Raw genomic sequence first — 27583 nt, forward strand, 5'->3', positions numbered from 1 at the left:
GTTAACAATTAATTAATGGATTAATATTTATTTTGTAAATTATTTTCATGATTCCTTTTTATTGCCCATTAAAATATCAACTAATAAATGACTGTAATTTAATCTATATATTTATAGCTTGATAAATATTCATATTACAGTGAGTTATACATTAGTGAAACGCTTGTGGTCTTCCATAGAAAACATGTTCAACAATTCATCAAGTCTACTCTGCAGAAGAAGCCAACTGATTTTAAATATCATACCTGATATAACAAAGCTTTGTGAACATGAAATCCAGATGGGACTACTGCACTGTGCTCGTGTCTCTTTTTCAGGTGTTCAAATTGTACTATTAGTAACAGTAGTACGGCATAAAACACAAAAATAAGTCAATGCAGTCATTATCAGGCGACTGTCTGAAAGATCTACATTACACATTGCAGAGCTGGGAAAGCGAGCTGAGGTCACAGTACATAAAAATAAAGACCCAGTTGTGAGCAAGAACAAAGGTTACTAAAGGTGTGTTGGATAACAGAGAGCAAAGTTCATGACGGGTGCTCGTGTCTGCAGCACCACGTTAGTGCCAGGGACTATTTGGTAGAACAGTTATAATATGGTAATGTATTTTCTAAATATATGTAATAAAACAACTGCAAATAAAGCTAAGTGTCGTGCAAGGAACCCTAAAAAAGAAGGAAGGGTCATTACATCACCGAATCTTGCTTTGGTGCCAGACTGTGGTGACTGTGCAGTGAACTGTGTTCTTCCATTTTCTGGAAGGATTTCTTCCTCCGAAGTCATACGACGTAGATGTTAAAAAATGAATTTGATCTTAATGGAACAAATTCCCCTTGTTATTCCTCACATTAATCATCATTATTACTTTATACATGTTCAATAATAAGATGTTATGGATGACTCAATGTTCGAGTGGGTCTCTCAGCATTTACAGCCTTAAAACATTTCGACAAAGAACACAACCATTTCAGTGTGTAGCAGATTTATTGCAGAATAGTGCAGGTGATGACCTTGAGCAGAGCGGTTAGTATTGAAAATGGCATGGTTAGGCAACAGTGGGAAAAAAAATACTGTTAGGTGGCACACTCACAATAAATGCTTTGTTACTGTTGGGGTTTTTGCTGCTTGCAAGAATGGGAATTTCCAACAGACCAGCAGCCATCGAGGGAATCCCTAGTGCTGAACGCTTTAGAGTAGTCTTTTTTTTTTTAACTTATTTTCCAGCCAGCTGGTCGTACAGTTTGGGGACGTAGTCGTCCCACTCAGCCTGGTAGCAGGTTCCCGCCACCGGGGCTCCCAGCTTGTATTTCTGCCTGAAGCTCTGGAGCTTGAACTTGCCGCGGCCGTTTCCAGAGCGGTTAGTGAGGACGGCCTCGGAGCAGGACAGGCTGTCTGTTTGCTCGTACACTAGCCACACGTACCTGTGGAGACCTGAGGGGATCAAAGACGAAGGTTTTTAATTGTTGCATTAAAGTACTGCTGGAAAACAACCTCTTAAAACTATAAATTACTGATGTCAGAGTACAGATAATGTTTAAGATAAACAGTTCATTATTTATTTTTTTAAATCTCCAGTGGATTGCTTGATTTTCACTTGACAGAAGCTATATGTATTCTCATAGACCAGTTTCATCAAAATAATTATGAAATACAGTCTCTATGTCTGAGATTGTGGAACCAAATTAATATCTTACTGGGAAACATTCTGTAAAATATAGTTGTTAGTCCTCTTAACAACCTGCAAACTCCAGGAATATGTGCATTTGTGTAAAGGAACATCATTCGTCCTGAACTTAACCCCAAATATGGAACATTTTGCAAAATAAAGACACAAATCCATCCAATCATCCGTTGGCTGAACAGCAGGACAACCATCACTATTTTTTAAAAGAGCTCTTTCTTAGGTCGTCATCTCTTACCTGTGCCCTGAGGAGGACCTGAGCCCACGTAGTCCGACATGACGCAGCCAGAGGACACATCATTCCCTTTCATGTTGACCACCAGAAAGTGGTGCCACTCCCTTTTGTGAGAGGCAAAAAAAAATCTAATTTAATTACAATGAAATTGGTGACATTGTGTTTTTAAAAGGACTACAAAGTCATACACTTTAGGTTCTGTCATTAGGGAGTCATGTCTTTAAAACAGACTAGTGTTTTTTGTGCTTACTTAATGAGATACTATTTTTGTATTATTACCATATATTTAAAAACACCTATTGACACAATATAAACCAGGGGCCAGTGACCACAAGACTGGACCCTTGTGGCTCCCTACAGTGCAGAAATTAAAGGCTAGAAATGGCTCCCTTACAAGTCCAACCATTAATTGCATTTGAATGGCACCATTTAGTTAATGGTGTTTGTCACATAAGTTGCTGTTTGCCTTCTCCTCCCACCTGAATTTGGGGTCTTTCCTGCTGGGGGCGTCAGGGTCGGTCAGTGCCAAGGTGTACAACTTACTGGAGTCACATCCTTCCCACTCGATGCAGGTGGGTCGGTTCTGCACCTGTAGGCGAACACAGTGAAAATGAGCGGCTGGACGGTCGAGCTTTGGCAGCTCTGACAGCCATTTGGGGGCGCTATTCGCCATATTTTACAGCTGCAGCCATGCTGGAAGCATTATGTAACCCAACCCATTGTTGCCAAACAATTACAAACACGTTGCTGCCAAATAATCGTCTTCAAAGCGGTGTTTATTAAGAGAAGTGCGTGTTAGCAGGGTGCTCGCAATATAGCTTTTCAGCTAACATTCAGAAACGACGCTAAGTTAGCTAAGTTGTTAGCTTGGCTAGCAAACAACAGTTAGCTGACTAACCTGTGTCGGCGTGAGCACTTTCCCGAGCTCGTCGATTTCCACAGAGCCGTATTTGACGGTCAGGGGCTGTGCAGGCTTTTCCTCGACCTCTGTTAGGGCAAGAGGTCCGGTCCACTGGCTCAAATCTACGGGCATTTTGAATTAAAGTCAGATTGCAGACGATGCTGACTAACTCCTGCTTGCAGGCACACAAAAACTGCCAAAAGTGCCGCGTTCACGTACCAACAGGAGATATAGAAACTGCTGAAGACTTGGGGCGCTTGCTTAAAAAGTTGAACCACTTGAATCCAAAATATCTTTTCTTGTGAACTTGAAATCAGCCTTAAACGAACTACGGCAGGTTTTAATAACATTTTCAAAGTTAATTCTCTGCTCAAGCGTTGATAACACCAGATAGTTTTTATATAAATTCCCATTGGTAGGTCATAATCAAGTTTGTTGACCATACTAGTGATATACAAGTAATGTACATGTGCTGATATGCCTTCGTAATTAAAACACTACGTCAAATGGAAGGCTAATTAACTTATTTATGCTTCCTGTTTTCGGCACTATGTAGCGATTTACATTTTTCCCAGTGCTTTTGTCTACACGTGAACTGCACAAACAGCACCAGCTGCATGTGGCCGCCAGACGGCGCTGTCGCCCCACTGCCACATGGATGGTGATTCGCTAAGGTTCCTGTCAATCACATCACCTGTCCTGCGTCCGTCCCTCCTCCAGCTCACATGCTCCATTAACACACTTTCTGTTTCCAGACATCCCATTTTTAGAAACTGGGGCCTGACTATAACAGGACTGAGGAATATTTTACATGTCAGAACAGATGATTGTGCTTCCCCTTTTTAAGATGCAACATTTTCCCTCTGTGGACTGACAGGAGATCAGTATAGTAGTTTAGAGCAGCCAGTGGTAGTGAATGAATGATGCCTGTAATCTCATCTGGCAGTGGTTTAAATTTGCATCCCACAAAACCCGCAAACATGACACACGAATTTGGTAAGACTTGGTCACATCACTTCCCTTTATGTGGAAACACTGTTGTAATGATGTAATAGTAGCTGAATTATATCATTTAGGCCTGAAACAACAATAGGCCCAGTAATAAAATAATAATAATAATAATAATAATAATAATAATAATAATAATAATAATTCCACTACATCTCAGTGCCAAATATTGTACTTTTTACTCCAGTACATTTATCTGACAGCTTACTAGTTACTTTTTTAGATTACATGTTTTTTCACTCCCTGCCTGTGAAAATTTGGTACTTTTTAATGCTTCTGGTAAACTAAAGGATTATAAGTTCCTTTATGCGTTGATACGTTTCTCCTTCTTCTTTAGCTAAATAAAGAATTTAAAAATCATCTTGGATTAGCTGCAAAAGAGCTGTTTTTCTGAGCTCATAAAAAATGACTTTTTAGAGATATGTGGTCCTCACAAGATGCAACAGACAGATGATGATCTTAAAGAACATAATGCATTGCTGTAGATTAAACTCCCGAACAGTTACGGCTTGGCGGTATGGCCTTAAAGTAATTTCACGGTATTTTTAGGCCATATTGCGATATGCAATATATACCTTGAATTTTGAAATATAGAAAGCACTTAATAAATGTTTGGACTGGGTAACAAAATCAAATATCACAATATTTTTGATCAAATAGGCCCTACACTAACAATAGTGTAGAGATGACTATTGGTACTTTCACAACATACTAACACAATGAGATTTTGGATCAATAATCAACAATAATTAATAATAATAAAGGCAAGTATTAGAACAAGTAGAACAGTCTGGTAAGTTATGAAAGAAAATGATATCACTTTACTGTAATTCGGCCTTTGTAACCAGGAAAAGACAATTGTATACCATATCACGATATAACGATCTAAGACGATATATAGTCTCATAACACGATAATGATATATATGCAATCATTTATATTGCCCAGCCCTACCAACAGTTATAATAAGGACGTTAAAATGACCTCAAACTTACACATCTACAGCAGTAAAATGCAACACACACATCAATGCAGCAGTAATATCAAATCAAAAACATCACATATTACAGTAAAAACTTAGAGGGACCATTTTACTGCAAAATGAGTTCTATATATCAGTACATTTTGCTGATGAGACTTACATCAGCCTACTTTTACTTGAGTAAGGTTTTAAATGCAGGACTTTTAGGCTACTTTCACAGGATGGTGTTGCCTTCATTTACTTAAATTAAGGACATGACTACTTCGTCCACCACTGATAATAATAATAAAATAATAATAATTATAATAATAATATGCCATCTTATAATAAACTAGAAGGGCACTCAGTAGAGCACATACCTCCGCCATGGCCCAGCAGTCCCCTTTAATTCAATCAAGCCTTATGCAATTTCAAACTTGATAGCCCATAGCCACTTAACCATAATTTAAGATCGCCAGATTGAGGTTCTGCATCAAATTTTACTCATTCATTGATACAAGCTACCTAAATACGTCTGATTCTTTTCATCAAGATCCATCCATTATTCCCTGAGAAATGAAAGCATATATGAAAGCAAAATGTAGAAAAACACCCTATCTCGCAATGTTTAAGATTTATTTTTTTTAAGTCCTGGATCTGCTCCTTTAACCAGATCCACACCAAAAAATTATGGGGTCTATTTTGGGCCGAAACCCATCCTCCATACAAGTTTCATGGAAATCCATTTGGTAGTTTTTGTGTAATCCTGTTGACAAACCAACCAACTCACAAATACACCCTTTCCACTGGTCAAAAATCCCACTTAAACCTGCTAAGATCGAGTTTTGTGTGCAATGTGTAAACTTGGTATTTAAACCCGTGTAGACCCGCTAATGTTGGTGGAATAGCGGCACAAGAAACAGGAGTGAAAAACAACCTCCTTACTGGAGAAAGGTAGAAAAACTGGTGCTCCTGTGCCTTTAACAAGGTGAAGTCAGGGTGTGGTTTGTTTCCGGATTAGCATGCTCTTGTAAACAAAGCGCAGGACAGAAGACAGGAGTCACATCATGTCAGACTGACTGGTCACCTGGCCACCCTGTCGTGAGTCTGCTGTGGTTTATAATGGGCGGACTGGTGTCCAGTGCGTCAGTGTGTGTTACAGGTTCCAGGCTCACACAGGTGGACTAGTCAGACAGGTTTGGACGGGAAGCCTTTTGTTTTCTTCTTCTCAGGGCGATGTAGCTATCAGTAAAGTTACCATGAAGATAGTCGCAACTGTAGCGCTTCTACAACTGTGTTTATCTGCCACAGGTGAGTTTGTATTGAGACACAGCCAGGTAACACAGGTGAGTGAAAGGAAACCCTTTCCTGACTCACCTTGTTTTCCTTTCTCTCGCCAGTTTCGGGTAATGACTCCACCGAAACGTCGCTGACAGCCGCACCGGGCGACATCGCTCTACTTCCGTGTTACACCGACGGGACTGTAACACCGCTCGTGACGACGTGGATGAAAAATGGAGGAGAAATCATTACAGGTGGAGCTGCTGTGCCGACCCCTGCACCCACCGGGCAGCGCCTCACAGTGCTGCATGATGGCAGTCTGAACATCAGGTTGGTGGTGCCTGGAGATGAGGGCAGCTACCTGTGCAACTCCACCCTACCTGGCAACTTCACCTTTCATGCACGTGTCCAGCTGCAAGTAATCAGTAAGTGATCGTTCAAATGTCCAGTGATCAGGGATCAGTCCAGTAGGCCTGTCTGGTGTCAGTGAAAAGGCTTTTCTAGTAAACAAACAGGTTCGTCAACATAACTGTCAGCCAGTGTGGGAGGAGTTCAGGTACTTCATTCAAGTAAAAGTCCTGCATTGGAGATGTTTCTTCAGTAGAAGTATGTGAGGTATACAACTTATATTTTCTTCCATGAATCGATTGATTATTTGGTTTGTTAGAAGACACCACCTATGCTTGTTTTGTCCGACCAATAGTTAAAACCTCAAAATTATTAGAAAACAAATTAAAGTGATGCAATGAAAAAGCAGCAAATCTTCACATTTGTGAAGCTTGAAATATTACATCTTTTAAATGAAAAATTACTTAAATGATTATCGAAATAGTTTATTTTCTGCTAATCGATAATTAAACTGTTTTTTTACTCCAGTTTACTTGTACATGCTGTGTGGTTGTTTAATTTAGGGGTCGACAGATATGACTTTTTCAGGGCCGAAACTGATTATTAGTAATCAAGGAGACTGATGACTGACATTTGGGACTGATAGTCATCTGCAGTACTCCTTGTGTCAGTATAACAATCAATGATGGATTAAACCTTAGTACAATTTACTCAAGTACTGTTCTTAAGTACCATTTCAGGTACTTTACTTGAGTACTTGGATTTTTCTGCTACATTTACTTGATAAATTTAGTTACTAGTTACTTTGCAGATTCAGATTGTCCAGTGTTTAATTGTGACATGTTACCAATCAGATAGTGTTGTGGGGGGGACATTGTGTGAGAGGATGTTGCATCAGAGCCGATTTTTTAAATTTGTTTATTTTATCTTCAATCTGACAGAAAAATCACAGATACTGATAATCAGAAAAATGCTATACATCTGCCTCGGTCTGCCCCTAGTTTAGTTTATAACAAAACATCATATTTGATACGATTTGTAAAGTAGCTAGTAACTAAAGCTGTAAGATAAATGCAGTAAAGTTAAAAGTAACGTTTCCCTCAGACTTGTACTGGAGTCAAAGTAGAAAGCGATCCGCTTGTTTTTCAGTAAAAAAGGATGTGTGTCCTGTCTGTGATGCAATAAAAACATGTTTCCTAACAATATGTGAAGTTCAGGATAATATAATGAATCACACCCTCATATCGTCCCGTGCCTACTTGAGGATTGTAATTATCAATTAATATATCCATTATTTTTGCAATTAATAATTTAGTTGATAGCTGAAACTATTTGCCGATTATATTGATTTTAACATTTTCATCATCAGGTAATCTTTTTTATTAAGTAAAAACATTGAACATTCACACTTCGTAACACGATGAGTGGGTTACATAATTTACTTATAATACAGTAATAAGGACTTTTAAGTTAATTACATAATTAAAGGTAACACCACAAATTACAAGATGAAAATGCACTGCTTGTATTCCTTTCAGGTGGTCCAGAGGATGTATCTACATCCATCGGTCCAGCCACTGCCCTGTCCAACGGGACGCTCATCGTCTATCAGGGCTCCACCGTCACCTTCAACTGCTCCGGCGCCTCCTACCCCTCCGTGCAGCTCACCTGGGCCTTCAGTGGAGCCTCATTCAGCAATGAGTCGCTGGTTTCTTCCCTTGGATCCTTGCTGAAGTTCAGGATGGAGAACATCCAGCCCAGCGCTCAGGGAGTTTACAGCTGCAGGGCCCAGAACACCCTATCTCACCAGATGCTCAATAAGAGCACAGAGCTGCTCGTATACTGTAAGTACCATAAGCAGATTACCCAGAATGCCTCGCGGCAACTGAAGGAGTGATTTGGAAAAGCATTATTTTGTTATTTTTATGGTTATGTTTATTCATTTATTCATTCATACAATATGTTTTCGTTATTATTTTTTTGTTTTGCACATTTTGCAGTCAAGATAATGATACACTGAATGGACTCCAACCAATATATATTTTTTAAAATGCCGTCTTTTAGATGAGGCACGGCCCAATGGTTCCTCATTCATAGATTAGGATAAATGACTAACTAAAGGGACAATGAAGACACTTTCAGTTAATTCTGTAAGTTGCCAGGCTTTCAGTCGGCTATACAGCTGACAGTGCAAAAGTTTGTCTACGGACAAGGAAACACTAACATCCTGAATTCGGAAAATACAGGATGTTGAGAATTTCAAGTAAACTACTTTGGAAATCAGCAACTTCCTATGAACTCACAGACAGCACACATTACATTGTGCGAGTCAGAAGAGGAAGCATATTATGCATTATAATATGCAATATATATGGACAAAAAGTTAACATAAATCCATTTATAAAAGCAGATCTGAGTGCTAAATAAGATGTTTTTTGATTTCTTTTTTGAATGAATAAAAACGTGTCTTGTCTAGATGTCCCTGACAGACACCCACAGTGTATGTGGGCACCAGCACAGGACCCCTCCCACTTCCAGTTCAGCTGCACCTGGTTCGGGGCGTACCCCACACCGACGCTACGCTGGGGGGAAGACGAGGGCGAGCAAGGAGCTCGCTGGAAAGGACACGTCTACGTTACGGAGGAGACGGACAGCCTGTCACTGACGCTGAACCGCTCCATGCTGTCCAACGGGCAGACGCTGAGGTGCATGGCCCAGCACCCAGTGCTCTCTTCAGGGAAGGAGAAGTCGTGTTCGTTTACCCTCAGTAAGCATGTTGTTGGGAAAATGAGCCTCTTAACAATCCTGAGATGTTCAGCTGCTGAATCTTTTATGTGCTTTCCACTTTAGAGGCCACTGAGCCACACTGAGAGTCTTCAGTGAGCAGAACAAAGCAGCAGAACAAATCCTCTTCCTGTTGTGGTTGCGCAATAGCAGCCAACCCCCTTTTTGTAAATCGTGCCTTAATGTTTGTGGGACAAACCTGCTCTGAATAGCATTAGTGAAAGTGAAGCTTATCAGAAACCAATCTAAACGCAGATAGTACTTTCTCTATAGCAACTACACTGTGCAATCAGTATTTCCTTCATGATGATAACTTTAAGCAAGCAAGCTTTAAGCTTTCAGTTTTTTTCTTTTGTCAGATGTTGAGATATCTGCCTCTGATGTTACTGCCTCCACACCGGGGCAACTACATTAACTCTGTATAATACATGTCCACAGTGAGCTTTGTGGGTTATGCAGAGAAACATTGACACGTGTGGTACCTAGACACGCAGAAAGTTTATTGCATTCAGGTTCATATGAATCCATTCTGCTGAGGCTTTGAGATATCCATCTCTGGGATTGCTGCCTCCCCCCTGGTGCCATGGAGGTTAATGGGACTTTGTTTCCAGGCATTCACAACATCGGACAAACTTATTTTAAAAAAAACTAAAGAAAACCTGTCTCTCTCTCCACTTAAAGGTGCAGTATGTAAGAATTGGCCACCTGTTGAATTCATACTCCCAACAAATAGGTTAGCATGTCACCAGAGTAACTGCTAACTGTATTCTGTTTTTACATCCATGTTGCTACTGTTAGCTTATTAGCTCAGTTAGCCGTGCAGCAGTCGTTTTTCAGTGCTGAAAACAAATATTTAAATATTTACCTCCAGTGTCCCGGAATGGAGGCAGAAAATATCTCGAATATCTCAAAGATTCAGTGAAAAATCCATGCAAATCACAATGTTATAAACTGTCTTCATGGGATATCTACCAAAGAAGCGGTCTCTGTAGAACTATTTGCGGCGCCTTCTGTGGCCAATTAAAACCATTCATATGTTAAAATAACAGCACATTACTAGACTCTCCACGTCCTTATCACAGTTTTCTGCTCACTGTATAAACTTCATTGTAACGCCATTAACATTTAGGTGTTTATAAGCTCCTTGTTTAATTCTCATAATTAATACTCTCATTATTACCTTCGATTTTAATTACTGCTGCAATTCAAACACAGCCAGACGGACTCATCTGGTAGCAGCGTGCATGTGAGGACACAGTGTTTCATGCAGGACGTGTGGACAGTCAGTGAGTCACTTAGTAGTATAAAGGTTATTGTCACCGGACAGGATTGGGCAAAACAATCACGTGACGCAAAAGTGTGTGACAGTTTATACGTTTGCATTAGCTTATCAGCTTCTGATGTTTGTTAACCTTTGAACTCAAGGTGTGTCTCTGTAAAATACGTTTCTATATCTACCTGTCCAGCAAAACTGTCCCTTGAAGTAACATTTTTGACACATTCTGATGTAATTATCTATCAACATTTCTCCTTATTTATTGGTGTAATGCAGTAATGATTCAGTCCAGTGCACAGTTCATGAAAGCCTTTACATTTTCTCTTCTTCAGAGGAGGTGCTGGGTAGTTCTTAGGTCTTCAGACATATTATAAGTATAAGTTTCAGAGCTGAAATGATCAGCCGGTTGATCAAAGAGTTGAGATTAGTCAGAAACCATTTTGATAATCTCTTAATCGTTTTATTTTTTAAGTAGAAATGTCAAACATTGACTGGGTCCATTCTCTCAAATGTGAGTTATCATAATTCTGTATTTTTGTACGGATCATTTCAGCCCTACATGTAAAAATCCTGTGTTGCACATGACAAGTACTGAGAGACTGTTTGTACAAATCATATGTAGAAATAGAGGAGTCTGATAACCATTGAGTGTTTGTCTTTCTCTTCCAGAGCCTCCGTATCCCGAAGGTGAGCCGCTGGTCACAGCTCAGGAGGACACCAGCATAACTCTGATGTGCACTGAGGCCGTCTCCATACCTCCTGCAAACACCACCTGGAGAAAAGGGCTCCAGCAGGAGGACATTATACCTGGTTCCAAGTACATCCTGTCTGAGGAAGGCCCCGTCCTCAAGCTGACCATACTCAACATCAGCAAGGACGACGAAGGCGTCTACTTCTGCCGCAGCGAGAACCCCCTCGCCGTCCGCGAGCTGGAAGTCTACCTCACTGTGAGGAGTGAGTTTGGGATGAGAGGAGGGGCTTGGGCTGCGGTAAAGTCAGATGTAGAGATCACAGTTAAAGAATGTAAACACGTGTAAACATTGACATCAGAGATAAACAGTGAGTTGAACATGCCGTTCTGACTACATCTGAATGAACCGGATACTTAAACAATGAGCCAGTCACCGCAGGTGTCGACTCCAACTCTGGAATGCTGATAAACCTGCTGCTCCTCCCTTTTACTGCTTCATAATCCACTCCTGTCACCTTGTTTTGTCTCGACAGCCTCCTCTGCATACACAGGAGCGATCATCGGGATCTTTATAGCTGCACTGATCGTGGGCTCGGCCGCGATCATAGCTAAAACCGTTTACTCCAGCCGACACAGGATTTGTCTGGGTAAATTTTGTTCACCTTTGCAATCACAAATGCATGCAGTGTAAAAACCAACTTATACTAATTGCCCAATATCTGTTCATATCTTTGTTTCAGGAGGTGGCTTTGGGTGAGTTTCTCACATTTATTTATCGAATACTGCTTTCTTATTTTAGTGACCCAAACTAAAAAATGAAAGAGACTAACAATAGCTATGCAATCTTGGTTTCATTTTAATTATCTTGTGTAATAGTTGATTATATTTTTTTATTTCAGTTGTTGCATTTTTCTTAGTCCTGCAAACACCAGGCCAAACACATTGTACATACTCTCTTTTCTTAATACAACACAACTACTATGAGCTTCTCTCATACCGATTTGTGCACTTGTGACCTCAGTAGACGAGAATGCAATGTGGCTGCAAGGCATGTAGTATTATAGGATTAGTTCAACATTTTGGAGATATGCTTATTTCCTTTTTTGTGCATTAGATGAGAAGATTGATACAACTCATGTCTGTGCAGTGAATGTGAAGCTACAGCCAGCGGACAGTAGATTAGCTTAGCATAAAAACTAAAATGGTGGGTAACAGCTAGCTTAGCTTTGTCCAAAGGTAACAAAGTGCACCTACCAGCACCTTTTAAAGCTCACTAATAAACACGTAATATCTGCTTTGTTTAATCTTTAGAAAACTCTACAGACATAAAAGTCGTGTCATCATCTGTTTAGACAGTTTTTACAGGTGTGAAGAGCTCCTAAATGTCCTTTGTGCATTGCATTTGTTAGCTAGTTATCATTTTTCTTCTTCACTTTTTTGGAGGGGGGGGCAATATTTCTGCATTTGTCGGCACGGTACTGCTGACAGTTGAACAGTTACATCTGCCGGCCTGGCTCTACTCGGTTTGGCTCGGCGCAGCAGCCCGGCGCGGCCAGGATTTTTGCATTTCCACCACAACTGGGCTGCCTGCTTGAAGGGTGTGTCTTAAACCAATGACGTGCTTGTCCCAATCCCCGCAGTAGTATCGAAGAATCACCGCTAACAAAGTGGCTCTGCTTATTCAGTTACAAACACGTTTCATTTACTATAACTTCTTCACAATAAAAGCCCCCTGTTATTTAGTCATTTAAAAGCTTTTATTATGAAGCAGCATTACAGGAAACGTTGTGTTTTCTCCAGCAGTAACTAAACATGGCTCCTGAAACAGCTGAAAGAGAACACGGGAACACAGGACGAGAGAAACTAAAGAGATTCAGTTAGAAGCTACAAAAGTACTGAGAGCTTTTAGAAACGTCTTTCTCTCAGGTTTCCTGCACAGACATGAGTTGAGTATCAATTTTAGGGGGAGACGGGTGCTTGTAACCGGTTGGTCACAGTCATGAGTCGTCACTGCGGCCTGCTTGGAGGCGGGGCGGCCGCGGCTTGGCCCTGCTCCAAAGCAGATCCATCGCTGGCGCGGCTCAACTCCAGGTTAATGGTAAAACAAATCAGTGCAGCTCGGTTTGACACAAAAGTGCTAGTGGAAAAACGGCCAGTGTGCCTGTGTACCATGTGCATGTGTGTCCTTGCAGGGACCCACTCTGAAAGCATTGCTCCATAGCAAAAACAATAGAGGGCACCTTTAATTTGGTGACCTTCCCAAGTGTGAATGCACTCAGTTCTCAAACCCCCTCTAAACCTCTGTGGAATTTGGCATCATGAGTGTTATCAGCTCCTGAAATGACTAACAAAGATGGGGTGATACGAAGCTGTGTGAAAGAGTCTAATGTCGGAACAACAACTCTCATCTGTAGGCAAGTGGAGGAGGACAGAGGAGACGTACTGAGTCTGGTGGAGTCCGATGACGAGCAGATCTTTCAAGACACCGTCCCCAGGCTGCCTCCGATAACCAACGGTCGCCACACGACGCTGGTCCAGATACATAGAATCCCATCAAGTATGACCTCATCATGGCGTCGATTTTATGGTTTTTGAATTAAAATGTGCAAAGTGTAACATATGTTAAGTGAAAAAGTCTCTCCCCTCTTTTTTTCAAGGTGATCACGAGGATGCAGAGACAGCCGAGACAAGCACAGAGCGGCAGGAAGAAAGTGTACAGACGGAAGAGCCAGCAGATCTTGTAACATTTTAGGTTTTAGGTGTTTTTAGACAAGTGTTTATTTTAGGTAAATACCATTTACTCCCAATGAGAATGTGAACAGAATCGGTGAAAGACTCATGTAAAATCTTAATTTGTTATTTTTTAAAACGGGGGTTAAGATTATTTCTATGATTTGTTTGTACAGCGTTTTGAATATGTTGTTGTGATATTGAGAGTCATGCAGTAAAAGAAGCTGTTTAAACAAAATGTGATTGTTGGCATCTTTTTGGTGGCTTCGGTCATCCATAGCCTACTCCTGATTCATTTATTTACCTACTTTTACCTTGTATTGTGCACATACAGTACATTTACAGATGAGCTATAGCCACATCTAGAATGCAACTACAGACTGGGACCATTTTATAAATGTGGTGGAGTCGGTTTGAATCGTGTGGAGTGTAATGGAGGGTAAATCCAACTGCAACTGCTGCCTCCGTAATATTATTTGAATCAGGCCAATATTACATCAGATCTGGGCCATAGTGAGAGAGAAATATTACTCAGCATGTCCATTTTGGTAGACGCACCCCGTCTGAAGTGGGTGAACAAGCTCGTCAGGGTCTAAACAACATCTTTTCAAATCAATTTGGGATCTTGTTGCTTCTGGAGACCTGGATTACACTTGCTGAGCTGTATGGAGCAATTTTGTACAAACAATTTATTGCACTCGGAAATATTCTTTTTTCCCCCATATCTGAATAAACAAGCTGTTCTCTGAGGAAAATAACGTCCCCCAAACACTGTTTGAAGCTAAAAAGGTGGCAGGGTCCCCCAAATATAAACAAAGTAAAACAGTATGAAAGTGTGTTGTCCTTTAAGGTCAGTTGGTTTATTCTTTCCTGAAAACAAAGAGAGTTTGTTTATTTAATTTGCCAATCAGTCAGTGAAGATCTTCCTCTTCTGATTAAAATGTCTTCCCTAAAAATACATAATGTGCCTTTAAGGGTTTTAATCTGGATTTAAAGTAAAGGTCGTCTAACCTGCTGGAGGGGAAAGATACGGAAGCCCTAAAGGGCCATGCATTCATACATTTTATTTCCTCCGTTTCCCCGTGATAACAAGTTAATTTCATTTGTTTTCTCGAGATCTCGAGTTATTATCTCGAAATAACAACTGCCGTTTTCCCGAGATAACGGGATAATTTTCTTGAGATCTCGAGATAACGAAACTTTGTTTTCCCGAGATAACGATATAATTAATTTGAAAACGGCAGAGAACAAATGAAATTAACTCGTTATCTCGGGAAAACGGAGGAAATAAAATGTATGAATGCATGGCCCTTTAGGCTTCCGTAGAAAGGACATGTTTGGACATGCTTTATAAAAGTCAGAAAAGTTTAGATTAAATATCGAGTTAAAATAATGTTGTTGTAATAAATGAAGAAATGATGTTTTACTAATCTTAGTGAGACATGCTGACACATATTCTCCACATTATTTTAATATTATGAATAAGCATATTGTGAATAAGCATATTGTGAATTCCAGCTCTCTGAGCTCAACATCCTATTTTAATAACGATGACATCACTGGATAACGACTAATCTCATGTCCTCGTGCCGTTAATGCTCATCAGCAAAGAGGAAAAAAGGGATAGTTGACATGTATAATAAATTCATGCTGGGGGTGTGGCATGGCTTAGTGAGGTTACGTAATAAAGGAAAAACGTGACGACGTTGGTCAACATCGCAACCAATCGTACACAGTGAGTCAGACAACAGGAAACCAGCTCAACTATTATTATTTATTACTTCTCCCATATTTTGAACGCAACAGAGTTGAAACAGCAGCACAGGGACGTCCGAGCTGCTCCGGACATGAGAGTGGAGGACGCGTTCAGGAAGTCACCGATAAAGCGAAGAATGTGAAGAGGGAAACGATGTGCTCCACGGAAAACAGCGCGGAGCTACCGCCGACATGTAAGTCACACATTTACTGAGGCTGTCAGAAGCAATTAAATCTCCGTAAGCCGCTGGAGAGACATCCAGAGAGAAGGAGCGGGGTAGAACAATGTGGTGCTGCCGTCTGTCAGTGAAGGATGAGTCTGTCCGCTGCTCACTTCTCTGTCCGCTGTCCGTCCTCCTGCAGCGTCCGACCCTGCTATGATCCTGGAGCTGAGGACCAGGCGTCCTCCGTCCTTGGAGGGCCGGGCGGGATGTGAGACGTGGAGCGTGGACTTCTCCCCGGACGGAGCCTGGTTCGCCTGGTCGATGGGACACGGGATCGTGTGGGTGGTCGCCTGGCCTCTGGACTCTGAGTAGGTTTACCTGTACATGTAACCCGGGCGTGATGCATTCACGTGTCTCTCGGACTTTTGGGATGCAACGTATTAACGTATGCTTGACTTAATTACTCAAAAGCCTTTACAGATAAAAGTTAAAATTGTGAAAATATTACCATAGAATAATATCTATAATATATAATTTAAAAAAGGCTATAATTTAATGACCCAAAGATTGTAACCACCAATTTCTGGTCTAGCTTTTTTATTATTATGGAGAGACAGTGTTCAGTTATAGCAAAATGAACATTTAACGTTGAGAAATAAAAAAGTCATATGAGTAAAATAAATAAAATAGGCCTACAGCAAAAATCAAACACACGACTGTCCGGTTGGTCTCGAGTAGGGAAGGCGATGAGATGAAAACTGGCATTATGAAATGAAACAGTCTGATGTAGGAGGAATGTAGTTACGCAACATAAACAGTCTTTGCAAAGAAAGCACGAGGGCTGAACGACCAGTGTTGCAATTCGGTTTGTGATTTTTTTTTAGCTTCAGTTCAATATTCCCTGTAGAATACAGATTTAAAACGTGATGGAGCATAACCACATTGATATACCACCAAAATATTAACTGATCTATATCTAATGAAAAGATGATAACTTAAAGATATGAATTGCTGTCAACAAGTGTTTATTATTATTTTTTAATAAAGTTGCATTGACCTCCGTGTTGTGTTGTTTACAACTGTTGTAAATAAGATCAAGACATTTCCAACAGCACTTAAAGGCAGCATCATATACTCACCAACTCCAGCATCAGGCCTCAAAACACATGAGTTTTTTTTATGGTATCTCCATACTCGATTCTCCTCTCCCCCACAGAGACAGTCAGGATGGAGCGATCGACCGAGGAGACAAGAGCTTCAGTTGCGGTCATCCGGTGTGGGGCCTCGCCTTCGGACCCAGACCCCCAAAGTCTGCTGCAGCAGCACGGCCAGCTAAAACGCCACCAAAAGGGAACAACAGCCTGCTTCTGGCCACAGGCTTGGAGAACGGGGTGATCAAAATCTGGAATGTGTTAACAGGTGAGATTAATGCTGCTGAGGATTTTAAGATGTCTGCTGTAGCTTATTTTTAACAATCCTTACAATGTGTTCTCAGGTGATGCTGTGTTTGATCTCCATGGCCATGAAGGTGTTGTAAGGGACCTGGTCTTTCCTGAGAACGGGACACTCACACTCATATCGTCCTCACGGGACAAGACATTGAGGATTTGGGACCTGGCTCACAAAGGTTTGTGCCAAGTATTTTAACAAGTGATGCAAAGCTCAGACTCATTTCTTTACAAACGAAACATATCAACATACTGTTTGAATAGTTAATAGTTAAAGGAAAGAGCAGTTGCTTATCTTCAGGGTAGACATAGTTAAAGAGCTGTATGATTAGATTATGATAGCGTCTGTTTTTATTTGCTACGGTGCCTGTTTTGTTTCACGTAGACCGTAGGCCTTTTCCCAGCACATCAAGTGTTTTCATACAAATGTTCAAACATTTCAGGTTTTGTTCAGAATCAGCTCACAGGGTTGAAACTCTCCCGATAGTAATCCATCCATGAACACATTTTAACAGCTTGTTTTTTATGTTAAAGTAAGATCATCCTTCTGTCTCGAATGAAAGAGGTTAAAGCAAGAAACTGTTCATATTTACACATCTAGTAGTCACGTTGTCCACCCTTTTATTGCACCCGCTGATGCTGTCATAGTCTGTCTCCATCGGTTACATTCGTTCTTCTTTTTGTCCTGTCTGTTGTAGGTAAAAAGGTGCAGGTGCTTACCGGCCATAAAGACTGGATCAGCTGCTGCAGCGTATCATCAGACTGCAGCATGATCGCGTCTGTCGGCAGATTTGACAGAGTGAGTTATTGTAAACGTATGTTGTTTCATATTCAAGGCAAAGCCAGACAGAAATGCAAACATATGCATTCCTGTAGATCCTGATCCTTTCTTTTTTTTTTTACGTTTGTTTTGTTCGTACGTTGTTTTTATGTATTTATAGAGAATTCATCTGTCTATTTAAAACTGCATTACTTTTTTTCTGACAGAAGAAACCTTTCATCCTCCTCCTTGATGGTTTTTGATCTGGATTCACTGCTGCAGTTTAGGGATTTTTTTTTTTTTTTGTCAAATCAGTGAATTTAATGACACTTTCCACGAGTAAAAAAGACACAAATATTCAGCATCTCAGATCAGGTGAATGGGGCACTCTTTTCTGTTGCACAATGTTGACAAGAAGGCACTAAATTGGGTTCAATTTTCAAGGACACTGGAATGATTTAGTGGAGAGAGAGTATATTTCTTTGTAATTCTTTCTCTTAAAGGTTTCCCCTGGTGATCTCTTCAGCTTCAGTTAAATCTAAAGGTCCAGATGGGTTTTACTAAGTTACATGTAGCTTTTTTAAAATTTATTTAAACATGTCTTTCCACTGCAGCGCTTTCTTTTTCGTCCGTTTGTCTCCGCAAAGAATGCAGCGATCTGGCTATCTTCATCTGTTCCTGTTTTCAGTTGTCTTCCACTGACAGAAAGTTTATCAGTTGGTTCTGTTTATTTGGAGCTTCAGGGAGCTCCTGTCAAACTGCTTATTTTTTATGTTCTCATTTGCAAAGAGAAGCAGACCGTTTAGCGTGGTGCAATACCAGATTCAAATATCCCAAACACACTTTAAACGGTTTGCTGCGTGTCCCAGCCTGTCCTGTTGACATTCATTGAGAATCACGTGACTAACCCGACATAAATGATTCCAAATCAAGACTTGTTAACCCTTCATGATACAGATGGTGTGTCTGTGGAGTCTGCGGTCATATACGTTCATGAGGAACCTGACAGGAGGGACCCATAAGACCTTGTACCTCCTGTCTTCCTGCGACTTCTCTCCTGACGGGGCGCTGCTCGCCACCGCGGCCTTCAGTGGCTCCAGCTGGTGGATCGACCTGTGGGACCCGTACACTGCGGAGAAGCTGGCCACTCTGGTGTAAGTTTAAACTTTTCAGCTTCTCTAGTACTGTTGGTATTAAGTAAAGTGCATCCTACACTGTGTCTATCACTGTTTTCACTATCCACTGCCTGAAAATATGTTCTGTGTCTTGTATCTTGTGCAACTGGTTTTTGTAACTCATTCCTGGTTGTAGTTTGTACAGAATGTGAAATTTATCATTCAACTCATGAACATGTCAGGTCTGCAGATAATCTTGAGTAACCGGGTCATGATTTCTGGAAAGAGACATTGCTGTTAAGTTTTTATAATGTACTTTTTTAGTGCTTTGAGCATCACAAGCTGTGTGCCATCTAGTTCCATTATACTCCAGAGAAGGCAGACATCTTTACAGCTGGTATCTCCAAAACAAAAGGAGGATTGGTATGTATTTTTGATTTTGGGGTGAACTGTCCCTTTAAAAACTTCTGTTTCTTTTACCCACAGTGACTACTTTGAAGATTACGGGCAAAACCAAATATCAGCACTACAGTTCTCCCCCAACGGTTTATACTTGGCCATCGTGACTGATGACAGGTCAGTTCCATCTCATGAATCGTTTTATTTTAATGTCATCACATAAATGTTTCTGGACAGAATGATTTCAGACAGATGTGTTGTGTTTGCAGGGCTCTTCGGATCTGGGAGCCAGGAAAGAGAGGGATGGTGATGCAGACCAAAGCGGACCGAGACTCTAATGGGCTCTGCTGCGACTACCATCCACAAGGGGGCGTGGTCGCCACGGGGTAAAAATCCACCAAGTGTTACTTGCTGCTGGTAGACTTGAAAGTAGAGCTGCAACGAATAGTCGTTTGTCAATTATCTTAGTCAATGAAGAGTTTTAGGTTTTGGACTGTTGGTTGAATAACAGAAGCAATGTCTGAAATTGTGATGAGCTTTTTTCAGTTTTTTGACATTTTATAGACTAAACAATTAATTGATTAATCATGAAAATAATCTGCAGATTAATGAATCATGAAAATCATAGTTAGTTGCAGCCCTATTTAAAAAGTGGCTTTAGAAATGTCTTAGTTTTTGAAGGGTGGTGGTCATCAGTGACTCAGTTTTATGATGAACAAGAACCATCAAAACAACAACAAAACTTTTTAATCCAATCCCCGCTGGTTTCAATCTCTCATTTATTTGGCCGAAACATAATTATAGAGCTAAAATGATTAGTAGATTCACTGCTTAACAGGCAATGGGCAATTTAGATTTTAATTTATCAAGTTTATTATTTTGTTTTTTGTTTGAAAAAATGCCAGACATTTGCTGATTGTGCTGCTTTTGTATGGTAGGTCAGAGAAAAAACAAGCAAATTTATAAACAACATGCCTACAGAAAAGTGCTGCCAATACAGAAATCTACAGTACAGTGTTCCATATTCACTTGCATTGTGGGTAATGTAGGCAGCACGTTTTGAAAAGAAAGGAATATGTGGAATAAAAAAATGTATCTCTGGTTCTGCCGTTTCAATTTTGATCACTTTTTAAATTCTCCATAATGAGACCAACAGGAGTGCAATGCTAGACCAGTGGACTGCTTCTCAAAACCTAGTGCATACATTACATTACCCACAATGCAACTCAGCAACTGGGTGACATCACTGGAGGCAATTTATTGGATTACATGCAGCTTCCTCTGAAGCCACAAAAGGCTATATACTACTTTTTTCCGCACAAGTGGGATGCATCCTTTTCTAGTTTGCATGTTTTGGCCACCATTCAACTGTAACACTAACCATATCCCTCTTGTGACAGAACCAGAGACGGCCACGTGAGGTTCTGGAAGGCTCCCAGGACCGTGCCCAGCCTGCGCCACCTGTGCCGATCCATCCTGCGCCACTCGGTCTCCACACACCAGATGGAGCCGCTGCCCCTCCCCAAGAGGATCCTCGAGTACCTCACCTACAGAAACATCCCCGACCGCCTCAAGACCTGCTATTCCTCAGAGGAAGAGGAGTGGGAAGGTTGAATAGAAACGCTAGCACAATGCAACAATTTACATTTACAGCGAGTGATTGTTATACATGCGTTTTGTTTGCTGACTGAGATGCTTTCAAAGCTTAATTTAGCACAGGAAGCATATCTCACTGTAATCTACTGTAGATGATAGAACACTAGAGTTCATTAATTGCACTACTACTGTAAGATGATGCATAAACTCAACGTTCACATGCTTGACTTGAATATCGCAATTTTATACTCTTAATTTATTGTGTAAATATCAAATGTATATGCATTTCTAATTCTTGTGTTTATCATCACAAAATAGCACATAAACCACTACTGTATCAGCACGTTAATTGTTAATATAATGTAACGAAAACTGGACTTAGAGGAAATAGTTTTATTAAACAGATTTAATGACATGTACATGTCCCTGACGTATTCTTACAGTTGTATTTGCAACAGCACAGCATGTTGTTTGACACGTTTCTTTTAATATTTTAAATGGATCATTTGGTGACAGTAAGTTTTTCCTTCGCTGGTAACTAAATGTCCAGCTTTCCAAGTGCTCAAAAGAGTTACCATCGACTTTTTCCAATTTTGTTTGTTTGTTGCAGTTTGTATGCAGATGTCAGTGACTCAGACAGCTGTGAGCATTTGTGTCTGCACTGTACATCAACACTGTGGTGGCCTGGTGGGCAATCATGCAGGGGGCACTTAAAGGCAGCAGTTTTCTCTCTAAATAAAACAAAACTAATTTCACTGACTTCTCATGAGAGTGTACTGATGAGTGCAATCACCTGTTAGGTTGAAAAGAAATCTAACTATACTCAGCCTTTCATGGCATCACTGCACACCACAGCCACGGAGAGAAGAACTTGGCCACACTGTTGTTACATTGACTAGTGCATCAGGATGGCAGAGTAGGAAATGAAAGAGCAATTTCTCTTGCACTGGTGTAACAGATTCTTGCAAAAATATCATCTAAATTCTAGATGTAACTATTTTCAATATGATACAAAAAGGAGTGATGGTAGTCACCAAAGATCTGGCATAAAAAAAATTGTCTCTAAACTAGCAAGACAGAACCTTGTCAGGGTAAGGCGGTTATCTATGAGGCCTCACTGACCACGAGGTCCCTAACTGCCTGGAAAGCCGCGACCATGGAGCTCAACTGGATCTTCTCGTCGGTTCCTGAGGCGAGCCTGTGTCTGAGGAGACGACACGTGATCAGTCCAAAGGAAACATTTCCCAACATCTGGATGCCTTCATGACATTAACGTGTGACTATTTTCAATTACTTGTATCTAATGGAAGCTTTCACTTTATGTTAACATTTGTTTATGAGAGGAAGCACAAGCGATCCCACTTACTCAACGTCAGCCAACTTGATGAGCAGACCAATCCGAATAGCTGGAGGAAAGTCCACTTGAAGGTTGGAAAAAAAAGACCAAAAAAAAAAAAAAAATTCAGATACATTTCTCGTAACAAAGTACTGAAACATTTTGAAGTTGCAAAAAGCTCATGAACAGATACAGACCCTAAAATAAAGGAGGCTCAGGAGGAAATAACAGCTTTCCCAGTGTCATCATTATACCAAGCATTAAAAGTCAAAATGAAGATTCGTCCAACACAAATGTGGTGAATCGCCTTCTAGACATGGTCAAGTCATTTTACAATCAACACAGAAACCACCTACACATCCTGCAGTTGTTAAGCCTGGGGTCTTGTATATAAAAAAAATGAAAACATGCAACTGCTAAAGCCCAAAGTGCTGAGAGGCATCTAAATGGAGAAAAATTAAATATGTAAACCCTCCTTAGAGAGCAGTGGGATTTAACCTACAAGTGGAGAACAGACCAGACCAACCACTGCTCGGGTAATTTTTCTTATAAAAAGGAAAACTCTACTAGGTTACTTTGGTTGTCACACTTTAAATACAAGCACAATACCTGATGTTAAACAAATTATTTCCTTTTCCCTGTGGCCTTACCTCTGTGTATGAGCAGATGAACCTCAGTGAGGATATCATGCAGGGCCAAACCTTTCAAAGTCTTGAGCTGGAGGATTTCTGGGAGGAAGGTGTTAAAGAGTTCCTGAACTGAACTGGTGTTAGTGGGTGTCTTGTTTAGCCATTAAAATTCCACAATATCACATTGCATTCACGCAAATCATGGATAGCATGAGGATTAAGACCAAGTATTTGTTCTCAGGCAAGAGTATATAGGAATTTCAGGATGTTTATCTTTTTCTGAACTGTACAGAATAAAACTAAAACGCAGTGGTTCACATTTCACAGGATGGAAAAAGCTTGTATTTTACACGGAACATATACTGTATAGACCGATTATTGTACATAAAAGCTTCCTGAGTTTATAATCCCAGACAAGGCGATGTAAAGGATACGCTTGTATGCTGTGGTGAAGTCTTTGTTGAGGGACCAGTCGAGGATGTTGGCTATATCTGAGCGGAGGGGGTGACCTGTGCAGGTGTACACCGTGTCCTCTGTGACCTTCCCGTATGCCATACTGGTGCTCTAAGAGTCACAGAGGTGGGATGCAGTTTGTACAGTTTACCCTTCTATGATGGCATACAATAACGAGTGTAACACATTTCTTCTTTAGCTTTTAAAACAGAGTACGAATGAAAACACAGCGAGGCACAATGATCGACAGGAGCTTTTGGTCGTACCTGCAGTATGTTGAGCGATCTTCTCATATCACCTGATGATAAGGTCACAATGGCTTTCATCCCATCTGGAGTTATGTCAATGCTGCGCAAAAAGATTAATTTTGTTAATCAACAGTCAGATTAATGTAGAGTTGAACTGAGTAACACATTTCATATTTATCCATAAATGTGTTATTGTCACTATGTGGTGCCTTCTTTGACTTCATGCTTCTAGTATTGATATAACTAACCCAAATGTTAGCCTCTTTCCTCATTCAATGTATTGTTTTATGTTATAAAAATATGATTTCTAAAATCAACCATTCATTCAGCCTTTCAATATCAGTGATGTCCAGAAAAAATAAAATTTGGTTTCTCTTTTTGTGCCATAAAGCAGTGTTTCTCTATGCTGTCAAACACTTGTCATGTGAAACCCAAACCAGTAGTGTAATAACAAACAAAGTGCAATGGCCAACAAGGTTTTACTAGTTTTTCTGGGGAGCAACGCACATCGCTTTAAGTGCAGGAAGGATTTTGTGACATAAAATAATGAAAACATAAAGCACTTTGGAAACCCCTTCTACCTAGGATTGTTTTAACAGTAGATGGTAAAAGAAACGTCCACACTTTCCCCTTCACACACTCACCTCTCCTGCTGGACCACATGCTCCAGCCGAGGGATCATCTGGTCCGGGTTCAGCGGGCCGAAGCGAAACCTGGTGCATCGAGACTGCAGGGCGGGGATGATCTTGGACAGGTAGTTGCAGATCAGACAGAATCGAGTGTTTTCCGTAAACTTCTCAATCACTGAAACAGAGACAGAGAGACAAAGAGAGATCGAGAGAGATAGAGAGAAGGCCAAAGCACAAGTTAGAAATCAGTGTTGCTAAGAAATTTGAGATAAAATGTCACAGGTAAAAGTCTGGGATTATCTTACAAATTTCTCCTTGAAGTTTTGGTAAAGTTTATTAGCAATCAAGTGGTCATGATTAAAAAAATATGTATAGAATTAAGTTTGTTCAGTTAAAAAAAATATTAAGAATAAGAGTTCATGGAGCATATAACTTATAGTGTCAATAAGAAATCGTAGAAAAGTGGTCAACTGTCAGATTAGGAAATTTCAGTGGCCAGATCAATATTCTTCACATATTTGTGCAGCTCTTGCTAAATCTGCAACGAACTTCCGAAAATGTCTTTGACTTTCCTCCCTGAATCCAAACACCATTATACAACTGCAATCACTGAAGGCAATAAAAACCCTTTTTCCTAAACATGCTTCCACTTACAGCTGCAACATTTTACAAAACAGAAGCATGAAATCACACAAGCAATGTTATAAAAAATAAAATCAAAACATAGGTTAGACGAAATGTTCTTTAACTCTAAATCGATAGTTAAAACCGAATCTTCAAATCAGATGCTGGTTTTCAAATTAATATCAGGGTGTACAAGCAGATAGCCTGTAATTCAGCAGCAGCCAAATTGTCTGGCTGCTCAGTGAGCCGTGTGGCTCACAGTGGGTGACGCCCGGCCGAACAGATGGCTTTACCTCGCCGCAATGCATTCTGGGCATCCTGGGTCATGGCATCGGCCTCGTCCAGTATCACCAACTTGAAGCCCTTCCTGGAGGACAAGAGGGACGGACAAAAAGGCAGCAGTTTAAATAATAATTCCCACTGTAGACCATTAAGAACATTCAAAAAGTAGTTGACAAGTGTTGTAGATGGATTTTTAGTCTTACTTGAAGATGGTCCTAGTGCTGGCAAAACTCAGAACGGGACCTCGGACAACATCGATACCTCTGTCATCTGATGCGTTCAGCTGCAAAACAAAATAAGTCAAATATCAAATCAAAGAGCCACACGGTCTCTTCCCTAAACTACTGAATTTGTCGTGTGCAAAAATGCCCTCGCATCCCATTAAACCAAAAGCTTCTAATGAGGAGTTTTACTGCACCTCCAACACCATGGAGTTAAACTCTTTGTCCTTGTACAGCTGCCTGGCACAGGCGAGGATGGTGGAGGTTTTGCCTGTTCCAGGGGGGCCATAGAACAAGAGATGGGGAAGTTTGTCCTCACTGATAAACTTCTGGACTGAAAAGATGAAAAACAAGGATACAAAATGAACAGCTGGCATCCTTTTGAACTACAAATTTAAAACAACATGCGGGAAATTTTGGAAAGCCTTTGCATAGTTAATCATTACCACTTAACTATAGTACACAACTAATACAAGAGTGAGCAACACTGACAAACAGCAACATTATGAGATACTTCATCATGTATATAGGCTGGATTATGTGTTTATTCATTCAGTTTACATACTTACTGGTGCTTAGAATATCTTTGTGTGAGATCAGATCATCAAGTTTCTGTGGTCTGTATTTTTCTACCCTGGAATAGGCAGCAGAAACATATAGTCAATATTAGTTACTCAAAATAACATCAAGGATCGTAACGTTTTAACCCCTGAAAGTATCATTCACTGTACTGACGTAATGTTCACTTAATAAACTTTTGTCTATTTCAAAACAGCTAACTTAAAGGGTTAGAGACGTATGCAATTATATCAGACTAATGTTGGAGTGTCACTTTTCAATTCGGCATGTCTATTTTATACCATGCACCAATATTTCAAACAAATCTCAATTTTATAATCTGGAGACGTTGCAGCATGTCCTCTGAGCCAGCTGGTTGAAGTGGCAACACGGCGATGCTTGATACATTAACTAGCTAAAGTGTATGCCGAAATAAAAAGAAGCTGACATGGCTCCGGATTTAAGACTCGTTTGACACCTATGAGATAGATGTAGTTAGTGCCAAGATAAGATAGCACAGAGGGCAGAAACCTTCATAACACGGTTAGCTGCTAGCTAGCTTGAATCAACAGTAGGCAGGTTAGCTAGCTTGCACTAACTATTTTAACCTATCTGTGATAAAACAACGTCTTTTAACTCACCACGGCAAATTCCTGGTCTGTAACGTCGCTTTATTTGTTGAAGCCATGTTGTCTTTAACTGTGAATTAAGCTCCAAGCTGGGCTAACACTTAAAACACGAAGTTATAGTCACTTCCACTCTGTTGATGGCCGTGTTTGGCGCGCTGCACTACAAAACGTGCGTCAAACGTCACGACGTGCGTCAAACGTCTCGGCGTACAACCAATAAGGTGACTGTGTCGGGTGCTATGGGCGGGCTATCGACCCACTGTAAAAAGTGTGTGGCACACAAATTGCAAATACTTATGCTGGGATCCCTCCCACCACCTTTTAAAGAGTACAAACTGTAACAGTTAACATTTAGGCCCATGTGAGATTTTTTTTTGTTTCATTGAGTCTTTCACAAGATAATTTCATCACTGGTATGATCAGTTAGTTATTAATCATGGTCCTGACAATTGATCCAACAATGACAAAAGTAAGAAGTCTGTAGGCTTGTCTTGGCCTTAAAATATCACACACACTCCATTCTTAAATTAACTTCAGGTTTCTCACAGTTTACTCATATGTGGCCTTTTTTGACATGGCAGTTCTTAATTTAAAAACCCACGTATATGTCAGTTCAAGACAAGCCATTTTCATTTAGGTGGGGAATATTTTTTTCAGCAATACTGTGATGACAAACAATTGTGCTTATTTCTATACATATGTCAAAAAGTGCAATGTACCTGCGTGTTTTTTCAGAGAACATTATTTTGATTATTATCTCACTGCCTGACACCTGAAAATGAGGCAGTATGTGGCCTGAAGTGGTGAAAGTATCCATTTAAAAAGATTAGAGAAATAAATG

At 40.4% G+C, this 27583-nt stretch overlaps 4 protein-coding genes across 5 annotated transcripts; 2 read left to right on the plus strand and 2 right to left on the minus strand.

Moving 5' to 3' along the window:
* Positions 1-965: 965 nt before the first annotated feature.
* Positions 966-3023, minus strand: pebp1 (phosphatidylethanolamine binding protein 1). Its single transcript, XM_073467230.1, has 4 exons — positions 2815-3023; positions 2396-2505; positions 1920-2020; positions 966-1431 (listed from the first exon to the last, which is right to left on the minus strand). Exons 1-4 carry the CDS (start codon positions 2947-2949, stop codon positions 1214-1216), a joined length of 564 nt encoding a protein of 187 aa, XP_073323331.1. The 5' UTR covers positions 2950-3023; the 3' UTR covers positions 966-1213.
* A 2855-nt stretch (positions 3024-5878) lies between these two features.
* Positions 5879-14111, plus strand: vsig10 (V-set and immunoglobulin domain containing 10). Of its 2 annotated transcripts, XM_073467228.1 has the most exons (9): positions 5879-6097; positions 6187-6492; positions 7954-8259; positions 8892-9182; positions 11145-11429; positions 11700-11813; positions 11907-11919; positions 13581-13723; positions 13824-14111. In XM_073467228.1, exons 1-9 carry the CDS (start codon positions 6046-6048, stop codon positions 13916-13918), a joined length of 1605 nt encoding a protein of 534 aa, XP_073323329.1. In that variant the 5' UTR covers positions 5879-6045; the 3' UTR covers positions 13919-14111. The 2 variants fall into 2 exon arrangements, with proteins under 2 accessions (XP_073323329.1, XP_073323330.1); XM_073467229.1 differs by lacking the exons at positions 11907-11919; positions 13824-14111 and having other exon boundaries at positions 13581-13699.
* Positions 14112-15627: 1516 nt separating this feature from the next.
* wsb2 (WD repeat and SOCS box containing 2) lies at positions 15628-21548 on the plus strand. Its single transcript, XM_073466142.1, has 9 exons — positions 15628-15845; positions 16015-16183; positions 17032-17234; positions 17311-17442; positions 17962-18062; positions 18981-19177; positions 19625-19714; positions 19807-19923; positions 20938-21548. The coding sequence occupies exons 1-9, from the start codon at positions 15806-15808 to the stop codon at positions 21149-21151; spliced, it is 1263 nt and encodes a 420-aa protein (XP_073322243.1). The 5' UTR covers positions 15628-15805; the 3' UTR covers positions 21152-21548.
* Positions 21507-26908, minus strand: rfc5 (replication factor C (activator 1) 5). The gene is made up of 11 exons (XM_073466143.1): positions 26755-26908; positions 26125-26189; positions 25753-25889; positions 25538-25617; positions 25346-25419; positions 24444-24603; positions 23818-23899; positions 23533-23662; positions 23120-23197; positions 22500-22554; positions 21507-22337 (listed from the first exon to the last, which is right to left on the minus strand). Exons 1-11 carry the CDS (start codon positions 26799-26801, stop codon positions 22238-22240), a joined length of 1008 nt encoding a protein of 335 aa, XP_073322244.1. The 5' UTR covers positions 26802-26908; the 3' UTR covers positions 21507-22237.
* Positions 26909-27583: the final 675 nt, after the last annotated feature.

This window comes from Pagrus major, chromosome 5 (genome assembly GCF_040436345.1).
Source record: "Pagrus major chromosome 5, Pma_NU_1.0".
Lineage (NCBI taxonomy): Eukaryota > Metazoa > Chordata > Actinopteri > Spariformes > Sparidae > Pagrus > Pagrus major.